General features: G+C 45.1%; 2 protein-coding genes across 2 annotated transcripts; both read left to right on the top strand.

The window, feature by feature from the left end:
- Window positions 1-463: 463 nt before the first annotated feature.
- Window positions 464-23,947, top strand: LOC130267749 (E3 ubiquitin/ISG15 ligase TRIM25-like). The gene is made up of 2 exons (XM_056517910.1): window positions 464-484; window positions 21,055-23,947. The coding sequence occupies exon 2, from the start codon at window positions 21,234-21,236 to the stop codon at window positions 23,049-23,051; it is 1,818 nt and encodes a 605-aa protein (XP_056373885.1). The 5' UTR covers window positions 464-484; window positions 21,055-21,233; the 3' UTR covers window positions 23,052-23,947.
- Window positions 17,159-19,094, top strand: LOC130267753 (E3 ubiquitin/ISG15 ligase TRIM25-like). Its single transcript, XM_056517913.1, has one exon. It carries the CDS (start codon window positions 18,073-18,075, stop codon window positions 18,877-18,879), a length of 807 nt encoding a protein of 268 aa, XP_056373888.1. The 5' UTR covers window positions 17,159-18,072; the 3' UTR covers window positions 18,880-19,094.
- Window positions 23,948-25,575: the final 1,628 nt, after the last annotated feature.

Consider the following 25,575-nt stretch of genomic DNA (forward strand, 5'->3'; position numbering starts at 1 on the left):
GGTATTGCAACAGCTGGAGGCACTCTGGTGTAAGCAATCACTGCTTTATAGAATATGACATGACTGTCAGAGCCCGATGGGAGTAGTAGTTTAGTGATATCCTGATTACCAAATATCATGATATTATACACACAGGACAATAAACCCTCATAATGTACTACATGCATCATCCTCACCCTATAAAGTTATTCATTGTTTTCTTGTGTTATTCTGGTACTTGTAGTTCTATAGGAAATGTCTCATACTGTTTATTCCACTCACAAGAGGCTCCATCTGCTCCCATGACGTCCTATAGAGGGGATTGTGCAATTATGTAAGAACCTTGTCCTCTAGTACGGGCTGGAGACTCCATTATGGTGAAGCCAACCAATCACGTTCAGGGGCCGGGGCCTCGCTAGGCGGGAATAGCAGGAGGAGGAGGAGCTCAGAAGCTGTTATTAGAGTTAGTGGCTAGTGAGTAGGAGGAAGGACACAGAACTGTGAGGTAAATGTCAGTCAGGAGCTTCATATGTGACTACTGTGAGGTGTTTAACCCTTACAACACCAGTCCATACTCCACAACAAGTAGTGAGTGAGAACTGTGAGGTAAATGTCAGTCAGGAGCTTCATATGTGACCGCTGTGAGGTGTTTAACCCCTACAACACCAGTCCATACTCCACAACAAGTAGTGAGTGAGAACTGTGAGGTAAATGTCAGTCAGGAGCTTCATATGTGACCGCTGTGAGGTGTTTAACCCCTACAACACCAGTCCATACTCAACAAGTAGTGAGTGAGAACTGTGAGGTAAATGTCAGTCAGGAGCTTGATATGTGACTGCTGTGAGGTGTTTAACCCCTACATCACCAGTCCATACTCCACAACAAGTAGTGAGTGAGAACTGTGAGGTAAATGTCAGTCAGGAGCTTGATATGTGACCGCTGTGAGGTGTTTAACCCCTACATCACCAGTCCATACTCCACAATAAGGTTTTTTTTGTATAACTGTTTATTTAAAGAATTTTGTATTTTAATACAGAAGAAAAATATGACATGTGTACAGTGAGCATGAGTACTTTGCAATATATAAAGCAAAATTTGCAACTTTATATATATAAAGGAGAAACACTGTAGAGATGAAGTAGGAGGAGAGAAAGTGGCAGAAAGTTAAATTAAAAAAGAAATAATGATGAAATAAATTAAAATAAATAAAAGAAAAAATATAAAATCGAGAATCTCGCATGGAAATGGCACATCAGTGGTTATTCAGAGAATCATCATACTCCTCCCAAAGCCTCCATATCTTCTGAAAGACATGGAGTTTATTATCTAGTACTGCTGAAAGACGTTCCATCCTATACACCTCTTTAATTTTTTCCAACAGGGCTCGAGTCGGCGGGGATTCGGGAGATTTCCACCAACGGGCTATGAGACATTTAGATGCAGTCAGAATATGTAAGAGCAGTTTAGAAGAGGTGGAGGGCATTCCGGAAACAGGGAGATTCAGGAGAAATGTGGCTGAATGGAGGGGGACATGTATTCCCAAAACCTGAAGAATTAGGGATTGGACCTCCAACCAAAAGTGTCTCAATGCAGGACAGTCCCAAAAAATATGTTGTATAGAGCCAGGTCCAACCTGACACCTCCAGCATAGAGGGGATACATGAGGGAAGAGGCGGTGCAATTTCTCTGGGGTCTGATACCACATCATTAATATTTTATATTGATTTTCCTGGTATGAAATGCAGGAAGATGACTTTGCCGCAGCCTTCCAAATAGTCTGCCATTGGGAGGTGGACAAAGGGGTGCCCAAATAGGAGTCCCATTTGTCCATATAGGTATGTCTATGATTGTCTATGCCTCCTTCAGAGGACAAAATATTATAGATAGCAGAAATGAGGCCTTTTGTGGACGTAGAACCCCTACATAATAATTCAAATGAAGTGGGAGGTGGAAAGGGGGGGCAATTTAGGGGCAGTTCCAGGTAGTGTATAATCTCCCGGTACAGCTCGGAGGCACCATCTGGGAGGTCAAATTTGTCCCGCAGGACCGAGAAGGGGAGGAGGGTCTTCGAGCGTGGATCAATTATGAAAAAGATGAGATTGGATCCATGGAGTGACAGTTATAGGGTCCCAACTATTTGGGATCAGGGGGTTGTACAGGAGGGGAGTAAGAAGTGTGATATTAGATTTAAGATGGAACATGGACATGGATTGTTTCCAAATGTCAATCGTCAATTTCATGGGACCCAATAATTTAGGGGAAGGACATATGGGGTCTTTAGACCATATAAAAAAAACTTGGGTGTATAGGGGAGACCCACATCTTCTCTACCTCCGTCCATTTGTTAAAGGCCAGAAATGTTGACCAGGATGGGATTCTGCGTAAGTGGGCAGCTAAGTAATATTTATGTAGATCTGGCACAGCAAGACCTCCATAAGAGTTTTTAGTAGTGAGGACGGATGCAGGGATTCTATGGTGGCCCCCACCCCAGATAAATTTAAACATTTCAGAATGAAGCTTTTTTAGCATGGTTTTGGGGACTTGGACAGGCAATGTTTAAAGCAAATATAATACTTTAGGTAGTATAGACATCTTGACTGTGGCCATCCTCCCAAAGAAGGACAGCGGGAGTGAAGACCATTTTTTCAATAAAGCTTTGATATTATTCAGGAGGGGTAGGAAGTTTGCCTTATATAAAGTTGAGTATTTAGTGGTGAGGTGAATTCCTAAGTAAGAGATGAAGTCAGATTGCCATTTATACGGGAAGGAGGATTTTAATGACCTGAGGACTTCATCAGAAATATTTATTGGCAGGACTTCGGTTTTGTGGGAATTTATTTTATAACCCGATAGACTGCTATATTCAGAAAGGGCTATATGTAGGTTCGGTAGGGAGATCTGGGGGTTACAGAGCGACAAAAGGACGTCATCTGCAAATAGGGAGATTTTAAATTCCCTTGAATTGATTTTAATTCCTTGAATGTTAGGGTTATTGCGGATACGAGTCGCAAGAGGTTCAATACAAAGAACAAATAGTAATGGGGATAGGGGGCATCCTTGGCGAGTCCCATTTTTTATGGTAAAGCTACGAGACGTGGCATGAGGTAGGCGGACTTGGGCTGTGGGAGAGGTATAAAGGCAGGAGACGGCATCGAGGAAAGGGCCCGAAAGTCCATAAGCACGTAGAGTTGACATTAGAAAAGGCCAACTGATTCTATCAAACGCTTTTTCTGCGTCTAAGCTCAGGAAGACGCCCGAAGCTTTTGTCTTGTTCAATATGTCTATCAGGTCAATGTTTCGTCGGGTGCCGTCCCCTGCCTGTCTATTCTGCACAAAGCCCACTTGGTCCTTATTAATTAAAGAGGGGATGATATAGCCTAGCCTATTAGCTAGAAGTTTAGTAAATAATTTCAAGTCCGAATTTAAAAGAGAGATGGGTCTGTAGCTTGAACAGTCTGATGGCTCTTTACCAGTTTTCGGGATGACTGTGATGAATGAATTTAGCATAGTGGATGGGATGGGGGAATTTTGCATAAAGGAATTAAACAGTCGCGCCAAATGTGGGGAGAGAATTCCAGAGTATGTTTTATAATAGAGATATGGTAGACCGTCGGGTCCTGGGGACTTCCCATTGGGTAATTCCTTGATCACCTCCTGTATCTCCTCAACGGTGAAACCAGCGTTCAATGTACCTAAATCATCCGGTTCAACCACCGGAAGACCACAGGAGGCAAGATAGGTTTGGATTCGGGAAAAATTCTCATCTATTTGTGTGGTGGGGGAAGGAGGAAGATTATATAGCTTATGATAGAAATTCTGGAACAAGTCAGCCATATGTGAGGGGTCGTATACCAGATGGCCGTTGGAGTCCTTTAGGGCGAATGGGTTAGTCTGTATTGTTTGTAAATTCAGTTGGGAAGCCAACAAGGAGTCTGATTTATTTGCCTTCATATAATATTTGTGTTTTGTGAAGGTAAGAAGCCTCTCAACCTTCCCAACTGCAATGTCTTTCAGTTGAGACCTCAGATTAACAATTTGTCGGAGTGTAGGCACAGAAGGACATCTAGCCATTTTGTCTTCCAAAATTTTCAGTTTTTTTCTTGTATCATTGGTCAATCTGAGCGAATCTCTTTTAAGTCTGGAAGACAGTGCGATGCAGTGGCCTCTAAGTACTGCCTTGTGGGCTTCCCATAGAATGGATAAAGAAGAAACTGAGCCTGTGTTTTGGTAAAAAAATTCTTCAAGACAAGTCTTAAGGAATTCCCTATGAGCCTCCGTCTTAAGCAGCGATTCATTCAAGCGCCAATGGCAAACTCTCCGTGGAGTGGAGGTCGGTTTAAGATCAAGGGTAACAGGCGCGTGATCTGACAAGTAATCTGGTGGATCAGGACCTTGTCAACCAGGCGGAGACCCATAAGGTTACCCATAAATGTGTCAATTCTGGAGTGGGTTTTGTGGGGGTGCGAATAAAAGGTATATTCTTTGCTAGTATGGTTCAGCACCCTCCAAAGGTCATATAAATGGTGGCGCCTAATAAGGTTTGAGTGAGAACTGTGAGGTAAAAACTGGACAAGAGGTGACAGAACAGAATGTCCCCGCTCCCCCCACAGTCACTGAAGATGTGAGGGAAGAAATTACTGAGGTGAAGTCAAAATCTGAGGAAAATTTCTGATAAAATGTAATTTTACCTCTGAACAAAATGGGAGAGATTTATGAAATCCTGTGTAGAGGAAGCGTGGTGCCGTTGCCCATAGCAACCAATCAGATCGCTTCTTTCATTTTTAAAGAGGCCTGTAAAATATAGGAGGAGCAATCTGGTTACTATGGGTAACTGCACCACTCTCTCTCTATGCAATCAAGCCAGGGGAAGGAATACCTGCATGACACATCTAGAAGGGTAATGTATTAAGTGTGTATGAAAGTGCATGTGTGTGTAAGGCTCCGCACAGTGCGTGTGTGTACAAGGCTCCGCACAGTGCGTGTGTGTACAAGGCTCTGCACAGTGTGTGTGTGTTTACAAGGCTCCGCACAGTGTGTGTGTGTGTGTGTATGTGTACAAGGCTCCGCACAGTGCATGTGTGTGTGTACAAGGCTCCGCACAGTGCATGTGTGTGTGTGTACAAGGCTCCGCACAGTGCATGTGTGTGTGTGCACAAGGCTCCGCACAGTGCATGTGTGTGTGTGCGCAAGGCTCCGCACAGTGCATGTGTGTGTGTGTGTACAAGGCTCCGCACAGTGCATGTGTGTGTACAAGGCTCTGCACAGTGCATGTGTGTGTACAAGGCTCCGCACAGTGCATGTGTGTGTGTGTGTACAAGGCTCCGCACAGTGCATGTGTGTGTGTGTGTACAAGGCTCCGCACAGTGCATGTGTGTGTGTACAAGGCTCCGCACAGTGCGTGTGTGTGTGTGTGCAAGGCTCCGCACAGTGCGTGTGTGTGTGTACAAGGCTCCGCACAGTGCGTGTGTGTGTGTACAAGGCTCCGCACAGTGCGTGTGTGTGTACAAGGCTCCACACAGTGTGTGTGTGTGTGTGTGTGTGTACAAGGCTCCGCACATTGCATGTGTGTGTGTACAAGGCTCCGCACAGTGCGTGTGTGTGTGTAAAAGGCTCCGCACATTGCGTGTGTGTGTGTGTACAAGGCTCCTCACAGTGCGTGTGTGTGTACAAGGCTCCGCACAGTCGTGTGTGTGTGTACAAGGCTCCGCACAGTGCATGTGTGTGTGTGTGTGTGTACAAGGCTCCGCACAGTGCATGTGTGTGTGTGTGTGTGTGTACAAGGCTCCGCACAGTGCATGTGTGTGTACAAGGCTCCGCACAGTGCATGTGTGTGTGTGTGTGTGTACAAGGCTCCGCACAGTGCATGTGTGTGTGTGTACAAGGCTCCGCACAGTGCGTGTTTACAAAGCTCCGCACAGTGCATGTGTGTGTACAAGGCTCCGCACAGTACATGTGTGTGTACAAGGCTCTGCACAGTACGTGTGTGTGTAAGGCTCCCCCTAGACAAGCATATTTCAAGCACCTTTTGCCCTCCATTTTGCAGACGCAAGGCCAGGCCTCATCAGAGGTCATTCAATATGGCACGTGACCCTACCCTAAATCTCTGTGGAGAGCCCATTTCTATATCAATGTGTGTATGTCTGTGTGGGCGTATATGTTTATGGCAGGTTTTGCACAGCCCTGGCCTGACCACAGGTCTAATGACCTGAACGGACAGCTGTGACCATCCAGGACCTGTGTCTGTACAGGGATGTGGAATTTCTATCGCCCGACGCCCGGGACATGCAGTTCCAGGTGCGGGGCAGGTGAATTTCTCCGGCCCTTAGCCTGGCTTCGGGCAAGCAGGGCCGGACCTGAAGAGCACTGCGGCACTCTGCAGTCTGTATGGAGCGGGCTCCCGACTCATGCCGGCTCCATACTCTGCAGCCCCCGGCTGTGGAAAATTGCGTCCTCCGAATGCAGAGCAGGGGGAGGGGAGATGAGAAGCTGTGTATGTCCTCTCTCCCCTTCTCTGCCTTCTTTCTGCCATGCAGACCTGCGTCCTCCAGGAGGGGGAGATGAGGGGGCATGGCTTCTTTCTCCACGTGCAGACCAGCGTCTTCTGCATTCGCTCCACACAGCTCTAGCTTCGGAGAGCTGAGGGGAGGAGCAGACGCAAGTCTACACGGGGAGCAAGTTTCCACCTCACACCGCCGCTAATAGCCAGCATATGGCGCTCAGCAGTCTGTATGGAGCGGGCTCCGGACTCCTGCCCACTCTGTACTCTGCAGCCCCGGCTGTTTTCAGTAGCCGGGGGATGCCGCTAATAGCCAGCATGCGGCGATCTCCACGGCTGGCTATTAACCCTTTAGATCACCGCTGTCAAAGCTGACAGCGGCGTCTAAAGGGACCTGTGAATGCTCCCTGATGGGCTAGTGGGGTGATCGCAGGGGGGCGCTCCACTTTAGAGGTAGCCGGAGCGCTTACCTCTGGCTTCCCTACTGTCCCGTGGCTCTGTTATTGATAGAGCCTGGCTGGACCAGGCTCTAGCAATTGATCGCAGAGCACACAGATTAATTGAGTTCAATAGAACTCTATTCATCTGTATGAGGAATCTAATGAGTCCTCCTAAAAGTCTAATAAAGTGTTTAACCCCTTAATGACCAAGGACGTATATTTACGTCCTTGGCCGGCTCCCGCGATATAACGCGTCAGATCGGGTCGGTCCCGGCATGTATCTGATGCTGGGGCTAATAGCGCGCGGCAGTGATCGCTGTGCCGTGCGCTATTAACCCTTTAGACGCGGCGTTCAAAGTTGAACGCTGCGTCTAAAACAAAGTGAAAGCTGCCCGGATGCTCAGCGGGGCTGATCGGGACTACCGCAGTGAAAATGTGGTTTCCCGATCAGCTGGGACACGAGCGGAGGTCCTCTTACCTGCCTCCGGCGTGTCCCCTCGGTGATTGATTGCTCCAACCCTGAGATTCAGGCTTGAGCAATCAACCGCCGAAAACGCTGATCATTGCAAAGCTATGGCTTTGCAGTGAACAATGCTGGCAATCAGTGTGTGCAGTGTTATAGGTCCCTATGGGAGCTATAACACTGCAAAAAAAAAGTGTAAAAAAAAGTTAATAAATGTGATTTAACCCTTTCCTTAATAGAAGTTCAAATCACCCCCCTTTTCCCATAAAAAAAAACACCATGTAAATAAAAATAAATATAAACATATGTGGTATCGCCGCGTGCGTAAATGTCCAAACTATAAAAATATATAATTAATTAAACCGCTTGGTCAATGGCGTACGTGCAAAAAAATTCCAAAGTCCAAAATAACGTATTTTTGGTCGCTTTTTATATAATGAAAAAATGAATAAAAAGCGATCAAAAAGTCTGATCAATACAAAAATGGTAACGATAAAAACTTCAGATCACGGCGCAAAAAATTAGCCCTCATACCGCCCCATATGCGGAAAAATAAAAAAGTTATAGGGGTCAGAAGATGACAATTTTAAACATATAAATGTAGTTATGATTTTTTACAGAAGAGCACAACAAAATCAAACCTATATAAGTAGGGTATCATTTTAACCATGTGGACCTACAGAATAAAGACAAGGTGTAATTTTTACCGAAAAATATACTGCGTCAAAACGGAAGCCCCCAAAAGTTACAAAATGGCGTTTTTTTCTTCAATTTCGTCGCACAATGATTTTTTTTTCCGTTTTGCCGTCGATTTTGGGGTAAAATGACTGATGTCACTGCATAAGCCATCATATGGATTTTTAGGTGCAAAATTGAAAGGGTTATGATTTTTAAAAGGTGGGAAGTAAAAAACGAAAGTGCAAAAAACGGAAAAACCCGTGGTCCTTAAGGGGTTAAAAAAATATAAGTTTTAATAAAAGTTTTAAAGACACCCATTAATCCCTTCCATGTTAAAAGTTGAAATCACCCCCGTCATGCGCCACGCCGTGCAGCGCATAGCAACGACGCAGGGGACGCACACCGGAGGCCTGAAGCAGCGCAGACCCGACCCCGGCAACAGGTAATTATGCCACCGGGGATGGGGGGAGGCAACGGGGCAGCGGCGCCTGCAATGGGTGCCGCTGCCCCTTCTCCCCCCCTGGCTGTCGGCGCCGCTTCTCTCCCCCTGGCTATCGGCGCCGGCAATGGGGCGCCGGCACCGATAGTCAGGGGGACAGAACGGGCAGCGGCGCCGATAGCCAGGGGGAGAGAAGGGTCGGCAGCAGGGCTCTAGACCCCAGGAAAGGCAGGGGGAGAGAAGCGGGCAGCGACGGCCTCTCTCTCCCTGCCTTTCCTGGGGGTGTATCGGCGTATAACACGCACATAGACTATAGGCTAAAAATTTTAGCCTAAAAAGTGCGTGTTATACGCCGATAAATACGGTAATAATACCATATTGAGGCCACTGTGTGTGGTCACAGCAGTATTTACCAGCTGAATATGATAAGGAATGACTATAGAGAAGGCATCAACTGTAGTCACTTATATCACTGTGTATTCTGCCTCACTATATCCCATCAGAGCTGTAGTCACTTGTAAGTTCTGCAGCGATGATGGGTTAAACAACAACTCCCAGCATCCTCTTACCACTACTTAGATCATACTGGGAGCTGTAGTTTCACATGGTAAAAACTTCTTTAGCACTTTTCCCTAAGTTGGTAATTTGTATATTTCATTATTATACTGGTGTGACAACAGGATGAAAAATTATTTCTTTTTTTTGTTGGGGGGGGGGGGGGGGGGTTTATTATTGGGTTACACCATTTGCTACTGCATCGGGTGACACCAACCCCAACCATGCCACTGCTTCCATACTCAATAACAACAATGGACATAAATGTATGTCCTGGGGCCCTGGTACTTAACACACCAGAATGTACCATAGAAGCTGCGATTGCTTTATGCCCGGCGGTACCTTCCTAATACTCATTACGGCATCTGAAGTATTATCAGGGCTTATTTCGACTCTTCAGTGGTGTAATCGATGAGTCAGGATAGCTGGAGGTCCCCTCACCTGCCTCCTGCTGCTCTTTGATCTTCTCATCTGATCTGCCTTCTGGCAGACGAGAGAAGTAGATCGCAGATAGTAATGATCAGTACTATTCATATTCATAACACTGAACAGTATTAGCAATCAAGAGATTACTATAGTCCATGGGGACATAAAAGTGTACAATAGGGAAAATAAATTTTTTTAAATAAAATTACCTTTTTCTCATTTCAAGCAGTACTGTAGTAGTAAAGCGGATATAATTTTAATCCTAGTAACGCACAGAATAAAGGGAACATGTCAGCTTTGCCATAAAGCGCACTGCGTGAAAACAAACAGGATTGATTTTGAAGAAAAAAAGAGTAAGGATTTTATGTTCTATAGATTGAACACCATAATCTGCACATTCTTATTATTTTAATATGAAGAACATTCTAATGTAGAATAGGGTTTTGCTTTTCTGTTTAAAGATACAATTGCAGATACTATATTTGCTCTAGACACAATTAGGAAAAGCAGTTACTGTAAAAAAGGTGTAATGTTTCTACTTCCAAAAGGTGGTGCCAAAAGGTTATTCTACGTATCCTTTTTCAGTCCTTCTCTCTGAGCCTGTGCAATGTTAGTTGTAAAAGAAAATCCCCAGAATCCCCCTTTAACCTACAGTTTGCAGCAGTGCTGTGGAGTCGGAGGAAATTTGGGTACCTGGAGTCGTAGTCGGCAAAATATGCACTGACTCCTACTAAATTTAGATTGGAATAAAAAAATCAAGTTTAAATGTCCCAATTCACTAAAAGTTATAATTGATGACTTCTCTACTGTAAGAATAAAGACCAATGCATGCAGTGCCTCACGTAACCGCAAAACGAACACATTAAGTGACCGTGAAGAAGCATGCTTTTCATGTGCTTCACTATATGGCACGCAACACACAATTAGGAGCAGCAATACTTATACTTTCCATAGTGTTGTGTTCTGCTGTTACAGGGAACCCATAGGAAACCTAGCCTCTCACTGATAAGGGATTAAGTAAATATGTTTTTTGCAGGACTAGAGACACTTGTATAAGTGAAGGGAATGGAGGGTCAATAGTTCAAGACTGAAGCTGTAAACCATTGGAAAAACTGCTGCCATTCAGCTAAGGCTATAACAACTTGTAAACTCTGATTGTTAGCTTAAACTTTAAACATGGCTATGGGATTCTACTAGGGAAATCATGTTTTATAATAAATGCCCCTTCCAGGATCCTCCCACTGCCCTATCTTCAGCAGCAGATCAACACACAAAAAGGAGAAGGCAGCAGCTTCTGCCCAACTAACTCTCTCTGCTAGAAGAGCTTAGAAGAACTTGGTGGAACAGCTTCTTGGATTCAACTATAAGTGTTTATAAATACATTCACATATTAATACAGAGGAGTCGGAGTCAGAAGTACAAAAAACTGCGGAGTCGGAGTCGAAACATTTATCTACCAACTCCACAGCCCTGGTTTGTAAAAATGACTGTGAGTTACCTCTTACAATTTCCCCTTGTTGGCCCTTAACCCACATCTGCCAAGAGACATGCACCCAGGGAGTGCCTTAAGGGTAATACTACCACCATCATCTTAAGTTCAACCCCCTTGTCACTGTACCAGCACTGGGAGCGTGGGAGTTGCTCCAGGTGCCTGGAAAAATTCTGGATAAGGGTCTTAGCTCTCCTAGGACTGTATCTATCTTTTAAAGGCACACAGAGCACATTGAATGCAGCATTCATTTGTTAAGACAAAGCAATCAACAGCTGACATAAGTTTCTGGTTTTGCAAAATTTACTTTAGGTTCCCCTAACACTTGACCTGATCACAGGAGCTTACACTGTATCCATCCTCCTCTTATTATAGCCAAAGAGGTCTGTTCCCATCCAGCAGATTATAGGGTTAATGGACAGCTCTTAGTCGCTGGTTGTGCAATGAATATTCTTGTAAATCCGGAAGCCATGGCGTCTGCTGATCTGAGTGACGAGCTGCTCTGCTCCATCTGTCTGAACACTTTTACAGATCCTGTAACCCTGAGATGTGGACACAACTTCTGCCGGGTCTGTATTGCTCAGTTCCTGAATACACTGGACGGGTCTGGAGTTTATTCCTGTCCTGAATGTAGAGAACAGTCCCAGGAGCGGCCAACACTGATAAGGAACATAACTCTACATAATTTAGCAGAAAGTTTCCGGTCTACTCAGCCACATCAGGAGGAGATCACCGGGATCTACTGCACTTTCTGTGTGGACTCTCCTGTACCTGCTGTGAGATCCTGTCTGATGTGTGAGGCTTCTCTGTGTGATAAACACCTGAAAGTTCACAGCAAGGAACCAGATGACGTCCTAAACGATCCCAGAACTTCCCTGGAGAACAGGAGATGTCCCATCCATAAGGAACTTTTAAAGTATTATTGTACTATGTATCCTATCTGTATCTGTGTGTCCTGCAGTTTGGCTGCAGAACATCGGAGACACCGGGTGAAAATGCTGGATGAGGCCTCTGAGAAGAAGAAGAAGCTGAGAAATGTTCTACAGAAACTGATATCAAAGAGAGAGAAGACTGAGGAAAGAGTCCAGAGTCCTTTGGAGCACTTGAAAAAAGCTCTAGTCACATGGTTACAGACCATCTCATCCCCAAAAGCAATGAGGCCACAGCCCCCCAGAGTCCGATCTCAGCCCAGTCACAAACAAGCTTCACCTGTGTCAGGTCCACAATATGGGGGCGATGGTGTAATAGTCAGGACTGTGGGGGAGGGGGCGGCTGCAGGAGAGGGAGGGGTCTATGGGCAGGGTCCTGCAGACATATTACTGGATGTAAACACAGCTGCTAATTATATGATTATATCAGACGACATGAAAACTGCAACCTGGACAGATATAAAGCAGAATCGTCCAGAAACAGCAGAGAGATTCTGGGATAATTCTCTGGTGATGAGCAGCAGGAGATTCTCCTCAGGACGACATTACTGGGATGTGGAGATCAAGAGATCAGCATGGCAGTGGATGGTGGGGATGTGTTATCCCAGTATAGACAGGAGGGGGAGTCAGTCATTTATTGGATATAATAACAAGTCTTGGTGTTTAGATGGAGGGTGGTGGCGTAATAATCAGTGTTCAGTGACACACGACAGTAAAGGGATCCAGATACCTCACCAGATCTCAATTGGTAGAGTCAGGATCTATCTGGATTGTAAGAAGATCCAGTTACCTCACCAGATCTCCAGTGATGGAATCAGGATCTGTCTGGATTATGAGGCCGGGCAGCTGTCCTTTTATGAGCTGTGTGACCCCATCAGACACTTACACACCTTCACCACCACCTTCACCGAGCCCCTTCATGCTGTATTTTATATATGGAATGGTTCTATAAAGATATCAGGGGGAGGAGCAGCTGTGAGGAGACATCATAGAGGAAATCTGCCCAGAGACTGGTGACATGACAGGGAGCAGAATCTAATTGGTTGGAGCATTCAGCCTATAGGATGCCGCTGTGGAAGGGGCCAAAATCCACAGTAACAAATCCTCAGCGAAATCCGCACAATTTGGAGAAGATTTCTGGGTTTGGATTTTCCTCTGTGGAGAATCTCTATTATTTCTTTTCTGTGTAGATTGTGAAATTTATAAGGTGAATTTTGTTGGATCTTTTGCCACTATTTTTGTAGTTGTGGTAAAACTACGAGTAAGCTGCAGCAAAGATATATATATATATATATATATATATATATATATATATATTCCTTTATAAACGCTAATTAGTGTCATAGTGCCATCTGAAAGATGAATCACAGTTTGTTCCTTCAGCTTCTCATACTCACAGATATTGTCACATTCATTGCGGCTGCTGCAGGATCCGCCTCCATATTGGTTTCTCATTGATGGCCGAGAAGCTTTCAGAAAAGTGACAACCAAAATGGTGGCGGATACGTATCTACTTGTTCCGCTGCCACAGATTATAACAAATGTTGGGGGTTGGGTGAAGGTATAAATGTGACCTTTATGAATTTATAAAATTATGAATATATTAATGAAAATGATTATTTGTAACTAATTATTCATTTCTGTAACAATCGTCTAGTGATGGTTTATTGTAGGAAATTTCTTATATTATTAGATAAAATATTACATGATGGTTTTTGTTGTTTGCCCCTAATTCTGAATTAAAGGAGTAGTCCAGTGGTGATTCAGTGGTGAGCAACTTATCCCCTATCCTAAGGATAGGGGATAAGTTGCAGATCGCGGGGGGTCCGACCCCTGGGGCCCCCCGCGATCTCCTGTACGGAGCCCCGACAGCCCGCTGGAAGGGGGCGTGTCGACCTCCGCACGAGGCGGCGGCCGACACGCCCCCTCAATACAACTCTATGGCAGAGCCGAAGCGCTGCCTTCGGCAATCTCCGGCTCTGCCATAGAGATGTATTGAGGGGGCGTGTCGGCCGCCGCCTCGTGCGGGGGTCGACACCCGCTATCTCGGCGGAGAGCCGGGGCCCCGTACAGAGAGATCGCAGGGGGCCCCAGCGGTCGGACCCCCCGCGATCTCAAACTTATCCCCTATCCTTAGGATAGGGGATAAGTTTTTCACCACTGGACTACCCCTTTAAATGGTGGCATCAGGTCACACTGACTGAGTGGATTTCTCCATAGATCTTTATAATGGTTGAATCTCCGTTATTAACCCTTTCACAACCCCTCAAATTTTGATTTCTGGCTTACGTTTTCTTCCATCTCACCTTCTTTTTGTTTTTTTACTGACAGAAGTGTATTGCAGGCTTGTTTATTTTTGTGGGATAAATTGTACTTTTTATTGACGCACATTATTTTATCATATAAGGTATAATAAAGCCAAAAACAAATTATATGTAGTCAAAAAATGTAAAAAAAAAAATTGGAGTTGCGCACTATGTATACACACACATATATATATATATATATATATATATATATATATATATATATATAAATACGGCCAGAAAAAAACCTGTGTGGAAACCTAGCCTTAGGGTAGGGTCAAACACAGTGAATCCTCAGCGTATTTCACGGCGCTCACAGAGCGATGGCAGAGCGAGCTCCCTGCTATAGCCTGGTAGCTCTGTGTGTCCGTTCTTAGCAACTGCACTGCTCCTCCTGTACACAGGTTATAAACAATCTCTCCCTAAATGCTTCTGTATATAAGGATATTACTACAACTCCATCTGGTGACTACATTGAACTACAAGCATGAAACAAAGTGAACGCTCAATACACGTGCTGTGAGGAGCATTTTTGAACACAGAGAAAGCATTTATAAACATTTATGAAGCCTGCTGTGAATGCGCTACATTCATCAAAAGCCGCACTAACCTAAATACAACGTTTCAGAAAAAGTTGCACATGATAAATCAGTGACCACTGCATACAGTGCTTTACATTGGAACCCTTCATGGTTATGTAATTTAAATGTTCTAAATGAAATGATGGGCCAGCCTGTATATTTTAATGCAACAAATTTAGACAAAAAAAAAACAGTCTAAATGGTTTGATAAATTCCCCTCCATGATTCTACAAACAGGGTTGGAGACCCTTAACCCGTCTAGGACACAGGGTGTACAGGTACACCCTGTCATCCTGGGATTTAAGGACCCAGGGCGTACCTGTATGCATGTGGGACTTTCACAATCGGAAAATAAGCGTGATCGGGGCAGCCCCGATGTCAGAAGCGACCGACCAATTGCAGATGGGGGGGGGGGGGGGGTAAAGTTTGGTTCCCCTGCGCTGCCCATGGTAGTCTGGCCTGAGCGGGGGAATTGTGATGTGAGCGGCGGTGGAGGTGGCTTACCAGGCGGCGATCGGTGGTGGGCCCTCCTCCTGGTGCGGCGACCGGCAATCCTGCTGCAGGAGCCACGAGGTAAGTAGTTGGTTGCCTAGCAACATCTGGAGGGCCAGTTTGGAGACCACGGAGTTAGGTAACAGAACCTAACTCAAGGTTTTCCAACCGGTGTGCCTCCAGCTGTTGCAAAAGTACAACTCCCAGCATCAATGGCCCTCCTTCTCTTCTGAGCATTGTAGTGCACCAGCAGAGCACTTGACGTCCACACATGGGGTATTTAAATGCTCATTAGAAATGGGGTTCCAAATTTTGGGGGGCATTTTCTCCTATTACCCCTTGTAAAAATGTAAAATTTGGGGGGGAAAAATGCATTTTAGTGAAAAAAATTTTTTATTTTCATTTACACATCCGACTTTAACAAAAAGTCGTCAAACACCTGTGGGGTGCAAACCCCTTGTGACGGACTGACTCCGCCAAAAGTGACTTCTCCTTCCGGATGACAAGCCCCCAGCATATCACAGGCAATATTCCCAGGCAGAACTAGAGATTATTGCATTCTTGTACCCAAAGAACCAGGCAACACCAGTCTTCAGGTATAAAATCAGAACTCTTTATTGTGGAACAAGTGTCTTCTTTTATAGGAAGGACATCACAGGGGAAGGCAATACAGGTGACAGTGAGTCTGGGAGATAATCCAATAAAAATAGCTCTCCCTATACAGTGCCTTGAGTGCAAAAGGTGGAGGTGTGCAGAAGTCGGACTGTGTGCAAAAAGGAGAAGCATGTGTAGAATTGTGGACCGTGTGCAAAATGTGGACCGTGTGCAAAAGGTGTATTGTGTAAAGGAGGTGGACCGTGTGCAAAAGGTCGACAGTGGGCAAAAGGTAGACCATGTGCAAAAAGTGTATGAAAACAGTAAATAAAAGTATTTTAACTCTGAGCTTTATGTCACTGGGCAACATCAACTGAGGGGTACAAATAGCGATGTCCCAAAGTCCATCCAAGTAGGTAGGGTGACTCTAGGATCCGTCACACCCCTTAAAGGGGTTCTCCGCGTGTTCGCTCCGGGTCTGATTACTGACGACCACAAGGCCGGCAGCGTGTGACGTCACGCCTCCGCCCCCGTGTGACGCTCCGGGGACTGATTACAAACGAGGTGCCGCGTGCAAGATCCCGGGGATCCCCAGCGGCGGGACTCCGCGATCAGGCATCTTATCCCCTATCCTTTGGGTTGTCTATGCACCGGAGAACCCCTTTAACTCCTTCAGGACGAAGGGTGTACCTGTACGCCCGGTCCCGGTGTTTAAAACGAGGTCACACCGTGACCCCGCATCACACTGGGTCGGTTAGCCGGGACCCTGGGCTAATAGCATGCGGCGCGTTGTGCCGCGCGCTATTAACCCTTCAGACGTGGCGATCAAAGTTGATCGCCGCTTCTAAAAATGAAAGTAAATGCTTCCCGGCAGCTCAGTCGGGCTGATCGGGACATCGCGATAAAATCGTGATGTCGCGATCAGCTAGGACGCAAGCGGAGACCCCCTTACCTTGCTCCGTCGCGTACGATCGGCATTTGATTGCTCCAAGCCTGAGCTACAGGCTTGAGCAATTGAGCCCCTATCTTGCTGATCCATGCAAAGCTATGGCTTTGCAGGGATCAGAGTAAAAGATCAGTTTGTGCAGTGTTATAGCCCCCTATGGGAGCTATAGCACTGCAAAAAAAAGTTAACAAAGGTCATTTAACCCCTTCCCTAATAAAAGTTTGAATCACCCCCCTTTTCCTATAAAAAAAAAAACTGTAAATAAAAATAAACATATGTGGTATCGCCACGTGCGGAAATGTCCGAACTATAAAAAATATATCGTTAATTAAACCGCACAGTCAATGGCGTATGTGCAAATAAATTCCAAAGTCCAACATAGCGTATTTTTGGTCACTTTTTATATCATGAAAAAATGAATAACTAGTCCAACTAGTTATTTTTGTAAATACATACAACGTGTTTCAGGTCCGGGATGGCCCTAAAACGCATTGTATGTATTTAATAAAATTCTACAAGTTATCCATTGTAGTTCCTACCTTGTTCCTGGGAGATTTGGCAGCACGGGAGTACTTCCAAACCTATCTATTGTGCTCTCTTCAGTATCCAGTGCATGCCAGTTCGGCGTGGGAAACCTGCAGCAGCCGTGTAGCACCTCCGGTGTGATCTTTGTTAAACCCTCTGAGCATTGTGCCTTGTTCATTGCACAACTATACAAGGTAAGCATAATACTCACCGTCCTTTTTATATATTCACCTGGTGAATGGAAGCGCTCCTGTTCCCTACACATGGAAGCGCTCCTGTTCCCTTTTGTTTTATTTTATTATATTCTGGTTTAAACCACTGCTAAATCCACGTGTGACATAACTGTGCCCTCTATAGTGGTGAGAGGGGAACTACAAGTACCAGCAGACCCTGTGCCACACAACTATACACACCCCGAGGCCGACATGATTCTATGTTTCTACTTTGTAATGTAAAAAAATCTAATAAACATTCTTGATAAAAGTCATGATTATTACTACAGTATTAATAACTTTACCGAAAAAAATGATAGCAAAGTATTTATCTCAGGAAAGAAGATGCAGAAAGTGAGGACTTTACCCTCAGGAGCTTCTAAAGCAGGAAGACATGATGTTAATATTTATCTCAGTAGAGAACAAAGATCATAGAACCTATAATAAAGAACACACGGGAACACACCCTGCTGCCGGTATCATAGGTCACATTGGCTTCTCTGCTTCTAAGTGGTGTCCACCATGGCGTCTCCTGATCTGAGAGATGAGCTGGATTGTTCTATCTGTCTGAACATTTATACGAATCCTGTAACCCTGAGATGTGGACACAACTTCTGCCGGGACTGTATTGATCAGGTCCTGAATACACAGAACAGGGCTGGAGTTTATTCCTGTCCTATATGTAAAGAACAGTTTAAGAAGCGTCCGGCACTGAAAAGGAACATCACTCTGTGTAATGAGGTGGAGAATTTCCGGTCTACTCAGCCACATCAGGAGGAGATCACCGGGATCTACTGCACTTACTGTGTGGACTCTCCTGTACCTGCTGTGAGATCCTGTCTGATGTGTGAGGCTTCTCTGTGTGATAAACACCTGAAAGTTCACAGCAAGGGACAAGATCACGTCCTGACTGATCCCAGAACTTCCCTGGAGAACAGGAAATGTCTCATTCATAAGAAGATCCTGGAATATTACTGCACTGAGGACTCTACTTGTATCTGTGTGTATTGTGCAGCAGAAAAACACAGAAGACACAGAGTGGAGAAGCTGGATGAGGCCTCTGAGGAGAAGAAGAAGCTGAGAAATGTTCTACAGAATCTGATCACAAAGAGAGAGAGAAGACTGAGGAAAGAGTCCAGAGTCTGGAGGAACGCTGGAGAAAAGCTCAAGAAAAAGCATCTGGAGAAGCGGAGAGAGTCGCTGCTGCCTGTAAAGGCAGCATACAGCGGTCCTTCAGCTGCGGATCCGCAGCGTAATACGCGCTGGGGATCCGCTCTTGTGAACGTACCCTTAAAGGTCATTATAAGTCAACTGGCCACAGAAAGTTAAACAGATTTGTAAATTACTTCTATTAAAAAATCTTAATCCTTCCAATAATTATCAGCTGCTGAAGTTGAGTTGTTTTTTTCTGTCTGGCAACAGTGCTCTCTGCTGACACCTCTGCTTGTCTCGGGAACTGCACAGAGCAGAAGAGGTTTGCTATGGGGATTTGCTTCTACTCTGTACAGTTCCCAAGACAGGTGTCATCAGGGAGAACAACTCAACTTCAGCAGTTCATAAGTACTGAAAGGATCAAGATTTTTTAATAGAAGTCATTTACAAATCTGTTTAACTTTCTGGAGCCAATTGATATGTTAAAAAAAAAAAGTTTTTTTCCCTAGATAACCCCTTTAACCCCTTAAGGACGCCGGGTTTTTCAGTTTTTGAACTTTCGTTTTTCCTCCTTACTTTTTAAAAATCATAACTCTTAGACATTAGTCATTTTACCCAAAAATTCACGGCGAAACGGAAAAAAAATCATTGTGCGACAAAATGATTCCCTACTTATATAGGTTGGATTTTGTCGTACTTCGGAAAAAATTCATAACTACATGCAGGAAAATTTATACGTTTAAAAATGTCATCTTCTGACCCCTATAACTTATTTTTTTCCACGTACAGGGCGGTATGAGGGCTCATTTTTTGTGCCGTGGTCTGAAGTTTTTAGCGGTACCATTTTTGTTTTGATCGGACTTTTTGATCAATTTTTATTCATTTTTTAATGGTATAAAAAGTGACCAAAAATACGCTTTTTTGGACTTTTGATTTTTTTTGCGCGCACGCCATTGACCGTGCAGTTTAATTAACGTAATATTTTTATAGTTCGGACATTTACGCACGCGACGATACCACATATGTTTATTTTTATTTACACTGTTTTATTTTTTTTATGGGGGGGGAGTGATTCAAACTTTTATTAGGGAAGGGGTTAAATGACCTTTATTGACACTATTTTTTTTACTTTTTTTTGCAGTAGTTATAGGTCCCATAGGGACCTATAACACTGCACACACTGATCATTGTTATCCCATAGGGACCTATATCACTGCACACACTGATCTCTCATGCTGATCACTGGCGTGTATTAACACGCCTGTGATCAGTGTTATTGGCGCTTGACTGCTCCTGCCTGGATCTCAGGCACGGAGCAGTCATTCGCCGACCGGACACTGAGGAGGCAGGTAAGGGCCCTCCCGGTGTCCTTTAAGCTGTTCGGGACGCCGCGGTGAAATTTCACCGCGGCGGTCCCGAACAGCCCAACTGAGCAGCCGGGTTACATTCACTTTCACTTCAGACGTGGTGGTCAGCTTTGATCGCCGCTTCTGAAGGGTTAACACAGATATGACGCAGGGACACCGCGTGACCCCGCGGAATATAGCGGGAGCCAGCGGGGGACTTGAATATACGTCCTTCGTTGTTAAGGGGTTAAAGGGGTACTCCGGCACTTAGACATCTTATCCCCTATACAAAGGATAGGGGATAAGATGCCTGATCGCGGGGGTCCTGCTGCTGTGGACCCCCGTGATCTTGCACGCAGCACCTCAGTTAAAATCAGTCCCTGGAGCATGTTTGCTCCGGGTCTGATTACCGGCGACCACGGGGCGGGTGGCGTGTGATGTCACGCTCCGCCCTCAATGCAAGCCTATGGGAGGGGGCGTGACAACTGTCACGCCCCCTCCCATAGGTTTGCATTGAGGGGCGGAGCTTGACGTCACACGGGGATTGAGGCGTGACGTCACACGCCGCCGCCCCGTGATCGCCGGTAATCAGACCCGGAGCGAACATGCTCTGGGGATTGATTTTAACTGGGGTGCTGCGTGCAAGATCACGGGGGTCCCCAGCTTCGGGACCCCTGCGATCAGGCATCTTATCCCCTATCCTTTGGTTAGGGGATAAGATGTCTAAGTGCCGGAGTACCCCTTTAAGATCATAATGGGCTATGTCCTTAATGGGGTTCATAACCAGGATGACAATACATTAGATTCCTCACACCACCAGAAATTCTGTCTGATGTACAGAAAAATTTCTGTAGGGGAACTACAAGTACTAGCAGCCCCTGCGCCACACAACTATACACACCCCGAGGCTGACATGATTCTATATTTCTACTTTGTAATGTAAAAAATCTAATAAACATTCTTGATAAAAGTGATGATTATTACTACAGTATTACTAACTTTACAGATAAATATGAAAGTATTTATCTCCGGAATGAAGATGCAGAATGTGAGGACTTTACCCTCAGGAGCTTCTAAAGCAGGAAGACATGATGGAAATATTTATCTCAGTAGAGAACAAAGATCACACCCTGCTGCCGGTATCATAGGTCACATTGGCTTCTCTGCTTCTAAGTGGTGTCCACCATGGCGTCTCCTGATCTGAGAGATGAGCTGGAATGTTCTATCTGTCTGAACCTTTATACGGATCCTGTAACCCTGAGATGTGGACACAATTTCTGCCGGGACTGTATTGGTCAGGTCCTGAATACACAGAACAGGGCTGGAGTTTATTCCTGTCCTATATGTAAAGAACAGTTTAAGAAGCGTCCGGCACTGAAAAGGAACATCACTCTGTGTAATGAGGTGGAGAATTTCCGGTCTACTCAGCCACATCAGGAGGAGATCACCGGGATCTACTGCACTTACTGTGTGGACTCTCCTGTACCTGCTGTGAGATCCTGTCTGATGTGTGAGGCTTCTCTGTGTGATAAACACCTGAAAGTTCACAGCAAGGGACCAGATCACGTCCTGACTGATCCCAGAACTTCCCTGGAGAACAGGAAATGTCCCATCCATAATAAGATCCTGGAATATTACTGCACTGGGGACAATACTTGTATTTGTGTGTCCAGCAGTTTGATTGGAAACCACAGAGGACATAACATAGAGTCTCTAGATGTGGCCTCTGAGGAGAAGAAGAAGCAGCTGAGAAATGTTCTACAGAATCTGATCACAAAGAGAGAGAAGACTGAGGAAAGAGTCCAGAGTCTGGAGGAACGCTGGAGAAAAGCTCAAGAACAATCATCTGGAGAAGCGGAGAGAGTCACTGCCCTGTTTATAGACATCAGGAGACGGCTGGACGACCTGGAGAAGAGGATCCTGAGTGAGATCTCCAGGCAGGAGGAGAAGATGTCACTGTCTGATGTCATCCAGAAGCTGGAGATAAAGAAGAACGAGCTGTCCAGGAAGATGAGGGACATTGAGGAGCTGTGTAACATGACGGATCCACTGACTGTCTTACAGGATCCAGACACAGGTGACTTGTGTGATCCTGAGGAGGAGGGACGTGATGAGGACACAGGGGGACATGATGGAGGTGACAAGGACACAGGGGGACATGATACCACACATGATGTAGATGTGGATGTGATTACAGGGATGTTACATGCAGGTTTCTCTGATATAGTGACATATCTACAGACCATCTCACCCCCAAAACCAAAGAGGCCACAGCCCCCCAGCGTCCGATCTCTGCCCAGTCATACACAAGCTTCACCTGTGTCAGGTCCACAATATGGGGGCGATGGTGTAATAGTCAGGACTGGGGGGGAGGTGGCGGCTGCAGGAGAGGGAGGGGTCTATGGGCAGGGTCCTGCAGACATATTACTGGATGTAAACACAGCTGCTAATTATCTCCTCATATCAGACGACATGAAAACTGCAACCTGGACAGATAAAGAGCAGAATCGTCCAGAAACCGCAGAGAGATTCCAGAATTATCCTCAGGTGATGAGCAGCGGGAGATTCTCCTCAGGACGACATTACTGGGATGTGGAGATCAGACCAGTATGGGAGAGGTGGATGGTGGGGATGTGTTATCCCAGTATAATCAGGAGGGGACAGTGGTCAGTTGTTGGAAACAATAGGAATTCCTGGTGTTTATATAGAGGGGAGTGGTGTTATAATCAGTGTTCAGCGATACATGACAGTGAGTGGATCCAGTTACCTCACCAGATCTCCAGTGATAGATTCAGGATCTGCCTGGATTATGAGGCCGGGCAGCTGTCCTTTTATGAGCTGTGTGACCCCATCAGACACTTACACACCTTCACCACCATCTTCACCGAGCCCCTTCATGCTGCATTATGTGTATATGATGGTTCTATAAAGATATCAGGGGGAGGAGCAGCTGTGAGGAGACATCATAGATGGGTGAAAAAAATGCTCTTAAAAACCCCATAGAAACTGATGTGCAGTGCGGATTATGGGGGCATTTACAAAGATGTGTGTGATTTAGTTCATTTTTTAGCTCTTTTATTTTATTTAATTTTTTTTTTTGCGTGTTTTTTAGCGTGACTCCACCAAATGAATTACATGGTCGCAGGGCATGTGATACATTTTGTGGAGGATACAGATTTTCTGAAATTTCACTCTTCACATACACAAAAAAGCTACAATAGGTCTGGCCTGGTATAGAATTGCGCCTTATTGGGGGTGTTTTGCGACTTTTTTGCAAAAGTTGCAGTTGATAAATTCATTACCACTGCACAAGACTAACCCTTAACATCTAGCCTGTGCGCTCTTTTTAAAAAAAAAGGTGTAAATCGAAAAAACGCATAAAATAGCCTTAGGCGCTGCGCCTAAATAGACATATATCTACACACAAAAACAGCTGTAAAGACAATGATAAATGCCCCATATATCCCTGCAGCGTGTCAGGTTATGTTGTGGATACGCTGCAGATTTATCACCAATTATTCTTCTAGACTTCAGTGTAAAAACCTGTAATAAACCCACAATTAAATATATTTTATTCTTTTTTTGTTTTGTATTCACATGATCTGCACATGTAGTGGTCAGAAATTTTTAAAGGGCGAATTTTGTGAAAATTTCCCAAAATACAACACAAATGGTCCAAAAATCTACACAAACCCCAAGTACAGCTCTACCTAGTGCGAACTTTTAAAACATTTCTTTCAGTTCCACAAAATATATGTACGCTCACCTGGGAGAATATGTACGCTCACCTGGGATTATATGTACGCTCACCTGGTAGTATATGTAGACTCACCTGGGAGTATATGTATGATCACCTGGGAGTATATGTACGATCACCTGGAAGTATATGTAGACTCACCTGGTAGTATATGTACACTCACCTGGTAGCATATGTAGACTCACCTGGGAGTATATGTACGATCACCTGGGAGTATATGTACGATCACCTGGAAGTATATGTAGACTCACCTGGGAGTATATGTACGCTCACCTGGGAGTATATGTACGCTCACCTGGTAGTATATGTAGACTCACCTGGGAGTATATGTACGATCACCTGGGATTATATGTACGATCACCTGGTAGTATATGTAGACTCACCTGGGAGTATATGTACGATCACCTGGGAGTATATGTACGATCACCTGGGAGTATATGTACGATCATCTGGAAGTATATGTACACTCGCCTGGGAGTACATGTACGATCGCCTGGGAGCATATGTACACTCACCTGGGAGTATATGTACGATCACCTGGAAGTATATGTACACTCGCCTGGGAGTACATGTACGATCACCTGGGAGTATATGTACGCTCACCTGGGAGTATATGTACACTTACCTGGGAGTATATGTACGCTCACCTGGGAGTATATGTACGCTCACCTGGGAGTATATGTACGCTCACCTGGGAGTATATGTATGGTCACCTGGGAGAATATGTACGGTCACCTGGAAGTATATGTAGACTCACCTGGGAGTATATGTACGCTCACCTGGGAGTATATGTACGCTCACCTGGTAGTATATGTAGACTCACCTGGGAGTATATGTACACTCACCTGGGAGTATATGTACGATCACCTGGAAGTATATGTACACTCGCCTGGGAGTACATGTACGATCACCTGGGAGTATATGTACGCTCACCTGGGAGTATATGTACACTTACCTGGGAGTATATGTACGCTCACCTGGGAGTATATGTACGCTCACCTGGGAGTATATGTACGCTCACCTGGGAGTATATGTATGGTCACCTGGGAGTATATGTACGATCACCTGGAAGTATATGTAGACTCACCTGGGAGTATATGTACGCTCACCTGGGAGTATATGTACGCTCACCTGGTAGTATATGTAGACTCACCTGGGAGTATATGTACGATCACCTGGGATTATATGTACGATCACCTGGTAGTATATGTAGACTCACCTGGGAGTATATGTACGATCACCTGGGAGTATATGTACAATCACCTGGGAGTATATGTACGATCATCTGGAAGTATATGTACACTCGCCTGGGAGTACATGTACGATCGCCTGGGAGTATATGTACACTCACCTGGGAGTATATGTACGATCACCTGGAAGTATATGTACACTCACCTGGGAGTACATGTACGATCACCTGGGAGTATATGTACGCTCACCTGGGAGTATATGTACACTTACCTGGGAGTATATGTACGCTCACCTGGGAGTATATGTACGCTCACCTGGGAGTATATGTACGCTCACCTGGGAGTATATGTATGGTCACCTGGGAGAATATGTACGGTCACCTGGGAGAATATGTACGGTCACCTGGGAGAATATGTAGACTCACCTGGGAGTATATGTACGGTCACCTGGGGGTATATGTACACTCACCTGGGAGTATATGTACACTCACCTGGGAGTATATGTACACTCACCATGGAGTATATGTACGATCACCTGGGAGTATATATACGCTCACCATGGACTATATGTTCAATCACC

The sequence above is a fragment of the Hyla sarda genome, chromosome 4 (genome assembly GCF_029499605.1).
Source record: "Hyla sarda isolate aHylSar1 chromosome 4, aHylSar1.hap1, whole genome shotgun sequence".
Classification (NCBI taxonomy): domain Eukaryota; kingdom Metazoa; phylum Chordata; class Amphibia; order Anura; family Hylidae; genus Hyla; species Hyla sarda.